Source organism: Lygodium microphyllum, chromosome 1 (genome assembly GCF_053477565.2).
Source record: "Lygodium microphyllum isolate KBCC chromosome 1, Lygodium_microphyllum_v1.1.10, whole genome shotgun sequence".
NCBI classification, from domain to species: Eukaryota; Viridiplantae; Streptophyta; class Polypodiopsida; order Schizaeales; family Lygodiaceae; genus Lygodium; species Lygodium microphyllum.
This window is the reverse complement of record NC_141135.1, coordinates 79399333-79408913: the sequence shown is the minus strand read 5'-3', so window position 1 is coordinate 79408913 and position 9581 is coordinate 79399333. Positions and strand designations below refer to the sequence as shown.

Genomic DNA, 9581 nt, shown 5'->3' with positions numbered 1-9581 from the left:
AACTACTTAGAGAAAACGTTTGGGAAGGACCTTAAAAACCCTTTACTCTCAATGATTTGCAAGCTTTTGCTAAAAATTGCCATGTCTTTGGGTTCAATTATAACTAAATTGTCTCAAGGCATTGAAATGATAAGCCTTCACCCCAAAATCTTATAGTTTTTTTTTCTTTCATTAAATTTACAACTTTAATTAGCTCTAATCTAAGCCAGGTTTTTCTTGAAGACTACTAAATTTCTACAATTAAGTATTCATTTGACACAATGAACCTCAAATTTTCATGAAAACAGTTAAATTTGATTGTGTAAAGTGCCAATCCAAAAGAAAACATTGAAATGAGGTGAGGGAAGATGAATTTACGATAGATTGAAGTTGTCAATTAGAGACCCAATGCTACTTGGCTTAGTATCTACATCTTTTAAGGTACTTAGATTACTCCTATAAGCTTTAGGAGCTGGGCCACACCTGATGTTATTGGGGGTAGGGGAACCCCATTCCCCTCACCAACTCTTCATTGTGCCCATGTGGGCCTCAAGGAAGGGGAGTTACCTAGACCCTTGTCTACCCCAGCTAGCAACCTGCCAATAGGTGTTGCTAGTGCAATGCTAGTGGGGTTTGTGTGTAACAATGCTTATTGATTGGGCAGAAGAAAAAAAGTATCTAGGGACTATGACTCTAATCCCCACCTCGAGCCAATCAATGGCATTTTCTTGGCATCCCTTTCCAGCCTATCACACCCCAAGTGCGACCATGATGTTAAGTGGGGAGGCCTATCTTGCTTTGCATTGTTGCTCACTCTCTATAGAGACTCTAGCTGCAACAACCAAATTCTAATATGCAAGTTAACACATAAGGGTATATCACTTGATTGTCATGGTCTGATTGGAGAAAATAAGAAGTAAACCTATCCACAGGAGGAAAATCTCGACTTGCCACACCCCCTCATGTAGTTTGTTTCTATTTGCCTAATTTCTCCTTTTCTCAAAGAAACAGCTTATAGTTGCTTATGATGGGAGCTCCTCTAGAGAATCTTGGCCAGATGAATGTGAATGGAGGAATGGATACTGGCTCCTATTATGGAGAAGGATGTATTAGATCATTATATGGTTGAAAGAACTCAGGTTTCTCAACAGAAGAGATGTCACATGCATTAGTTGTGTGTCAAATATATTGTAAGCATCCGTGTCCAGAAGAAATGGCAACTACATTAGTTGTATATCAAATATTTTGTAAGCATCCATCTTAGGACACACAATCTGATACGAAATCTTAGAGTGTACCAGTTATTAAGCCTAGTCGGGTTCAATCAGGTTACGTAGGTAGCTCTAAAAGTGAGAATTGTGAAGCCACCCTAACATAGTACATTCACTAATTTCCTTTTTGCCCTAGGGCTGTAAAAGCATCACCGCCATGGCTATTAGGAAGAGACAAGTTGCACCAAGAAAACACGACAAGTTTTTAAAAAACACCTAAATTTGGTGAAAAGAAACGAGGGCGGAAATTGGAATCTGTTGCGTGTACTCGTTTTGAGCTGCAACTCCAATTATAAATAACAGGATAATTAAAAATAAAAAGCGCATCTTCTTTAAAGGGCGAGACGTCATTAAAAATCTGAATGCACAAGTTTATTATTAAAATCCAATGAATTAATGAATGTCAACAGAAAGGCCGATGTTTAGCCGATTTGCAAAGAAAATGCTTAAAATGTCAACAGTTATTTTGTGACATAAAAACTGGCGTTTTAATTTTTCTAAATCTATTTCTTTTCTGGGTGGCCTGGCAATGTAGGACAGTTGACTGTGATTTTCCACACAATTGTGGTAGAGAAGCCATGGGGGGGCGGGGAGGGAGGGAGGGAGGGAGCGCGCGCTGCATGAATCTCAGACCTCTCTTCTATACATCTCTCTATTAGTGTGAATAAAGAATATGGATCCAAATTATTAGAAGAATCTGGATGACAAAACGCTCATGAAAATTATTATACTTTTGGGAAAAATCTCGATAGACGAAGAGCCAGCAAAAGAGGATAGATCACACTCAGCAATTTTGCTAACCAAAAAAATACCCCATTTTAATGTATTTGTACTGGCTGGAATTTGAAAGTGCCAGCTGAAATTTTGTCATGCCCTTAAAAAATAAAAGTCATTTTTAGACGCATCGGAATTAAAAAACTCGAATTTCGTATAGATTTTCAATAGCAAAACCGGTCGTTTTTGGAACTTGCCTTTCTTTGCACTACGTCATTTTTCTTTTTTGAATGCACTAGAACTGTCTCACAGCAGATATTTTATGTGATGGGTCGAGCCTACCTTTCATCCACAGCAGATTATTACTTCGCACATTGGCAAATTGATTCCCCCACTGAGCTGGGTATTACTACTCCCCAGGCCTTCACACAAGCACGTCACACACAATATACACAACCAACTGGGGGTTCTAAATTTCATCCTCTAAAATTCATTCATTCTCTATGGGCGTTTTTGCTTTTAGAGAGAGAGAGAGAGAGAGAGAGAGAGAGAGAGAGAATAGTATATTTGCTTTAGCAAGCCAAAACCTTTCTTACCAACGGGGAGCAGCCCAGACTCCAGTTCGTTGGGCAGTTACCTGTGCTATGGTAGGTTTTTAGATCGAATCCGACAATTTGGCGGCTCTTAGATGCTGCTTGCATCTTCGGGTAATTATTGGCACTGGGTTTGATTAAAAGGAAAACCTTAATCAAACCCCGATTAATGTCTTCTTGTTAGTTATTTTGTCTTGACTCTTGATGAGTGTGTGCTCGTGGCATTTCAAAATTCCTTTGCTTTTTCCAAGTTAGATTAAACGCACGCAGGGCCAAGTGACAAGTTTCTTTTTGTACTGTATGTCTGTGCCCGGCCTTTAAAGGCTGCCTTTTTGCTGCAATCTCTTGTTCATCCCATGTCTGTGCAGCACAATACATGTTCGGGTCAAGCCGTGTGCTAATTCTCTACCAGAATCTCTAGTCTTCGATTTATACCTGTCTAGCTCTGCTCATATTCTAGATCCTCCCCCATGCTTTCTTGATCATCTCTTCTGTGACAGTGTAATAGCTGAGCCAACATGATCATGTTATCAGAGTCTCCATTGCTCCACTGATGCAGCTCCCCTCCTATTGGTAACTAGTCTCCTCCCTTAGAACTTCCTCCATTGCTCGTCATCACCATCACCTGTACTATAACCTTGGGTCACCATCCACCTACAGCTTTCCTTATCTGCCCAAACATCATGGCTCTCTTCCTGGGCTTCTTTCCTGATCCCATTCTGGAAATTCCTTTCCTTTACTGTCAGTGAATGTGCCCCTCCCACTGGGTTTTCAGACCCACAACGTACAAACGGTCCAGCCAGTTCATGTACAACTGCAGGGAGAGCTTGTGCATCCAGTTGTTCCCTCTAACGACTAACCCAGAAGGTAAACATCCATATTTAGACGGTCATAGTTCTGTTCACATGCTTTGGGATGAGTTAAGATGGAAACACTGATGAGAAGTCAGGGCACCTTTTGCTTTGTTACATGTAGTGGGTTATGATTGCAGTCCATTTCATTCTGCAGATCTTTCCTTTAATCTCCAGTAATTGCAGAATTTTCTGCTAGTGTTCACTTTCAGACATATGCCAGATTGACTTGATTGCATCTATTTACTTATGCAGTTGGGATCAAGTCAGATGCAATTTAAGGAGGAAATTCAAGAAGTGCCTTAGTTCAGGAGTGTGCAAAGAGATGGAAGGCCATCACTCAGCGCTTGCACCCCGTCATCCTACTTCAGAGCCGGGTGTGATGTAAATTTGCCTCCACACTTTCATCTATCATCTCAGACAGTCTATCGGCTTGTATTTGACCCATATCATATCTTAAGCAAATTAGGTTAATTGGGGTGCTGATGGAGTTTCTGCCAGCAGAAATGGCGATATCTTTAGGCTGCAACCAGATGATCTCAGATCAGTATGCAGCTGCTAACATGGAGGCCTTCTTCCCACCATCTAGAGGGTATTATACTGGTCTCATATCATCTGAGATTGGGAATCATCACAATTACAGCTTTTTTCTTCCATTAGAGGGCATGGATGAGACATCGATCATACCTAATGCGGTGTCAAGTAGTGCTACTACCACTATGCATGCAACTGATCATAACCTTCACCACTCAATGAGCAGCTGTATGGCATCCTGCAATCCCTTCATCATGTCTGCAGTTGTGCAGGCTGACTCATCTGCAACTAGTAGCAAGCCTAATGACATTTCAGCAAACTGCTTCTCTATGGCACAACAGCAAATGGGTAGTAATAAGGCCTCTTTCAAGCGCAGATCTTGGCAAGAGGCTCTTTCCTCACCGGTCGAGGATCCTCATTTGAGCTATGGTACTACTATTGCAGCTGAAGCCGTTTCTGATTCCTTGCCTTCAGAGCATATCCTCAATCTACAGCACATGCACGCAGTCTCAGCAGGCCATGTGAATGTTGACCATTCATCCATGCCTTTTACAGTCCACCATATAGCTAATATTGAGAAACCTCTAGAAGACTCCAGTGAGATGGCTGCCCAAACAGATAAGGAAGGAGCTAACGTCATACCTGCAGTTACCAGTTTCAATGAAGGATCTGAGTACATCCCACATTTAGACAGTCTGATGTTACCGGTGAGATCGAAGCTACTACCCCTACTCGTGGGGGGCAGGGATGAGGCAGCTTTTCATTTTGAGCAGCAATTATTGGGTCCTATGGAGGGGTGTACAGAATATCCAATACATCTTTTACACAGCACTAACCCTCACACAAACCTGCAGGTGGGGCAGGTTCAAAATATTCCCACTTATATAATGTCCAATAGTACAGCTGCAGTCAGTACAAATCATGCTAGTGGCCAACAAGACAGCACTAGTGTGGCTAGTGGTCTTTCCAGACCTTTAGTGGAGAGCAAGCCCAAAGAAGGAACACAAAAGCACTATGGATCAGCTATTAATAGTACTGATGAGTTAAGGTTTCAGTTTCCCCCTATAGAGGAATTTGCTAATGGTCATCATGAGCACGCTAATTTGTCTGCTGATGAAATTGGGAAAGTGCGCAATGTTAAGAGTACCAAGGTTACTGAGACTGAAGGTGGGTCATCTATATTATCAAATGCCTATGTACAAAATCACAAGGAGATTGAAGAGACCAGGCCACTTGAATCCAAAAAACGTCCTCTTGAAAGCAAGGCAACGAGCTACAACTCGAAGCGTGCTCATTTGGTAAGTGAACTTACGCACCCACTGTAGCATGATCATGTGCAGATCTGTGTCAATTTCCTGCTACTATGAATGAGAATGCCAACCTGTGAGTTTTGGGCTCTGAAGGGTTCAGTCATTTTATGAGTGCAGTTGCACTTGGTAATATTGAACACATGTACTAGCCTGTTTTCACACTAGGCATTTCAGGTGACCTTTTCTCACATAAGGTAATGACTCACGTATTACAGCTGCATTAAACTTGGGACGTGTACTTTGGATTGTACTTAACCCTTTACCATTTATGTTTGGATGTATATAATTTCTGTAAGGATGTACAGTACTAGTGTATCTTGCAGGTCTTAAGCACAAAACTGCTGCTTTATGAGATCAAAATTTGGCAATGTACAGCTAGTGTGGCATGCATGTCCTAAGCTTAAATTTGCAGCTAGACTGCAATGTGATCTGCTTGAATCACCATTTGGCAATGTAGTGTTGCAGATATTGATCAATATACAGTTAGACTGCACTGCCATCTGCTTGATGGGATCGCAATTTGGCAATCTAGTGGTGCAGATATTGGTCAGTGTGTATCAATGTCTCAGTTTCATGCTGATTAAAGCTAATTTGTGGCAATTGCATTAAAACTGATGAACATAAACCAGTAAACCAAAATATTAGATTTTGAGAGCCTGAATGATTCATAATGATTGGGCACTCTTTTCGTTTTTGGAAAAATAGAAAGATTAACTAATTTATCAAATTTGTGGGATGCTATGGTGGATCAACTGCAGGCTACTGATAATTATAATGTGGGAGATCAGAATTTGAAGCCAAGCTGCAGCAGCAGTACTACTACTGCTATCAGTGGTACTACTGCTACTAATAATAGCAGTGTTGCCAAACCCTCCACTAGAAGTGGCAAATCTTCAAGGAACCCCTTGGGACCAGCCCTCAACACCAATCTCAAGCCCAGGGCTCGCCAAGGAACCACTCATGATCCTCAAACTGTTGCAGCACGGGTAATCAGCATCACCTAATTCAAATTCAGATAATCCATTGCTTCATATCTAGTATTGATTGCGTGACTATTGACCACTTCTCTAGGTAAATATCCCACACAAAAGTGGCTATTTGTGTCATAGGTTATATAGTTTTCAATCTTTTATTAGTCTTTCAAAGTGTACTATACTTGTCCTTGTATACTCTGCGACTTACGCTACACGTATATCATGCATGCAGCTTCGTGCTTAACCACAATTGTTGATAGCATGTGTAACATGACATGCCCTTTGCAAATCAACCTTTATCAAACTAGCTTGAACTCGTAGATGATGCTTGTGTAATTAGTCCCTTGATATTTGTGCACACAAAGCCTAGAACATGTGCCCTTCAAGCACACACCTTCACCCTAGTACACACCACTCTAGTGTCTATATCAATCTAACAATATAGTAGAGATGACATCAAGCTCTCTTTTCAAATGGGCTTTCTAAATTACATAACCTCATGACCAATGTGCTTAGTAAGGACCTTGATTTTGGAAAAGGACATATAAATTTGACCTTGTCTAAGTATAATCAAAACATGTATTTCTCCATTAAACAATGGCTATGTATATATTATGTTGCATGAGGCTTTCTGCGTGTAATGGGTTTTTTAGAGATGCAGAGGAATTCAATATCTTTGTATCAAGACATAGGCTGAACAATTAATCCCTCATTACTTCCTAGAAGGGTTCACTTGACATGTTGATGAGATATTGTTTGCCAAATCAAGGTGATGGACTATGGCACAACCATTGTTCACAAAAAATACTTTTCAAAGTCATATCATAACTAAAGTAGCCCTAGATTCTAACATTAAAACCTAATCTTCAAAAAATTCAAGTTTTTTTTTACCAAAGTCAATAGCACTCTTGACACCAAATCTCTGTTTTTTGAATGCTTTTCACATCTAGTTTCTACATGTTACATGAACATGTGGTTTACGAGCCCAAAAGTTATAAAGGACTTTGTCACTATTGGGTTTTAAAAGTGTGTTTACATAAATAAATGTGAATTAAATATGGTTGCACTTGTTTATTACCTTAGATTCGAAGGGAGCGTATAAATGCACGCTTGAAAGTGCTTCAAGAGCTAGTGCCCAATGGGTCCAAGGTAAATATGGAGATCCATTTGATATTTTTCATATTTTATCAAAAGATAATATGGAAATTCATTTGTAGATTTTTTGTTCTAAAGAGATTATATAATTCAATGCATGACATTATCTTGTAAGGTGTCTATTTGTCTCTTATTTGGCACTACTTTTCTTAGACGATTGTTATAATTAAGTCTGTCATGTGCATTATTTCTTAGGTTGACCTAGTGACAATGCTCGAGAAGGCAATCAACTATGTGAAGTTTCTACAACTGCAGTTAAGAGTAAGCACCAACTATGCTTCCGTTAAATTTGCACCCATGCTTAAAGTACCGAAGTAAGAAAAGGGAAATTAGAACCGATGCAACAAGCCTTCCAATGTATTTTAAGTGAGTTGGATGATATTCTTAGTATCATACTTCTTTGATCATAAGCACTAGGAGATAAGAATATTTTCCCGGGAATGTTAGATGTTGGTTCAGTGCAATTATTGGTTTTGAAGGGCAGAATCTTCTACAGCCCTCTTTGAATGATAAATCCCCTTGGGAAGAGCTGTGGAGTCTTCAAAATCGAGGCATTCTATATTTTATGTGTAATAGCTGGGGTTCGATTTGTTGCGTTCAATAGTGATATGTTCTCTGTACAATGGTCCGTGGGTTTATTGCGAATATTTGCAGGTTTTAAGCAACGACGAGTATTGGCAAGCGACGCAAGCTGGGAAGGTGGCCATGCAGACGAGCTCCAAGTCGGACGTGATGGAGAACGAGGAGATGAGTGACGTGGCCAACGTCACGGGGCGCCACGTCAGCAGGGCCAAAGCGCACGGGCCCGGAGAGGACTCAGAATCAGAATCAGCAGCAGCAGCAGCAGAAGAAGAAGAAGAAGAAGAAGAAGAAGAAGATGATGATGATGATGATGATGATGAGGAAGAAGGACGAGCTGAAGGAGAAGAAGACGATTCTGCTGCTGCGCACGATCATGAGCCACCAGAGGGAGGGCAAGCCGCAATCTACTGTCGCAGTCATGACCCCTATATTATTAACCATCGTCTTAGTCGGAATAACAACACTAAGAGTAGAATTAATAATATAGCGGCCCGGACTAGAAGAATCATACCATGAATATCACTTTTAGATGTCATATACAGGTGGTTAGAAGCCTTAGTCAGTTGTTTAGTCTGCTTGTTTCAGATGTCCTAATTGCCCCTAGGTTTAGGCGGGTTAGTGGTCTAAGCTACTGACTGATCGGTCCCCCTTCGTGTGATCATCATCCTGAAAGACAACACATCGTGTTTGCATTTACAATTGTAGTTGTTACAAAGTTTTGGTTTCTCTTACTTGTAATACTAGACAAGACTCTCACTCTCTCTCTCTCTCTCTCTCTCTCTCGTGTTCATATAGAACATAATATTGCATTGTGACCTGTTAGATTTCTTGTAATGCAAGGCAAGCCTCTCTCTCTCTCTCTCTCTCTCTCTCTCTCTCTCTAGAGCACTCTTTCTCTCTCTTAGGTGCATATAAGACATAAGATTGCATGGTGACTTGTTAGTGAGGCATGTGATCAATTTGAGGATCTTAATCCTATATAGTAAAGTCAATAGATTGAGGTTAGATTACCTTGGTGAGGAATAGTTATTCGAGAGCTATGTAGAGAATTGTAGCATAAAGTTTGTTATGGTCTTGCATGAGAGCAATTAAGAACATGTGGTATAGGATGGGCTACACGTAGCCTAGTACACGCTACATCAATATGTGGAGTAAAGCCTTTCAACATAGTCCTAGACTACTCAATCAGTATTCATCAAGAAGTATATCATTTAAATATGTTGATTTGCGTTATCATGAGGAACTTGCATAAGATACCACACTACAACAAAAAGGGTTCATAGACGCGCTTGTAGACACAATATTTGAATTGTGAAAAAAAATGTCGGGCGCATTTATTAACGCGTCTATTTGCGCGTCTACAAAATCGCGTCTAAAAGTGCGCTTATGATCAAAGTTACATGCACACTTAGACACGCGTATAAACACGCTACGTAAATATATAATCATATTTTTAAAAAAGTGGACATATTCATATTGTGCGTCTATATAAGCGTGTATCTACGCGTCTAAAACCGCGTTTACTCTGAAAGTTTTTGACGAAAATAGACTCGCATTTATCCTGCAATTTAGACGCGCTAATAGACGCGCAAAACAGAGGTATGAAAAAAAAACCAAA

General features: G+C 40.3%; 1 protein-coding gene across 1 annotated transcript; it reads left to right on the top strand.

Moving 5' to 3' along the window:
* Nucleotides 1-2817: 2817 nt before the first annotated feature.
* LOC148041301 (uncharacterized) lies at nucleotides 2818-8817 on the top strand. Its single transcript, XM_087678880.1, has 6 exons — nucleotides 2818-3424; nucleotides 3664-5240; nucleotides 6011-6238; nucleotides 7310-7375; nucleotides 7577-7642; nucleotides 8036-8817. The coding sequence occupies exons 2-6, from the start codon at nucleotides 3894-3896 to the stop codon at nucleotides 8477-8479; spliced, it is 2151 nt and encodes a 716-aa protein (XP_087535006.1). The 5' UTR covers nucleotides 2818-3424; nucleotides 3664-3893; the 3' UTR covers nucleotides 8480-8817.
* Nucleotides 8818-9581: the final 764 nt, after the last annotated feature.

Excerpts from the sequence above, each read along its gene's own strand:
- LOC148041301 (XM_087678880.1), top strand. The coding sequence starts at position 3,894 with ATGGAGTTTCTGCCAGCAGAAATGGCGATATCTTTAGGCTGCAACCAG. Across the intron at positions 5,241-6,010 it reads ACTCGAAGCGTGCTCATTTG|GCTACTGATAATTATAATGT; the intron begins GTAAGTGAACTT and ends GATCAACTGCAG. Across the intron at positions 6,239-7,309 it reads CTCAAACTGTTGCAGCACGG|ATTCGAAGGGAGCGTATAAA; the intron begins GTAATCAGCATC and ends TTATTACCTTAG.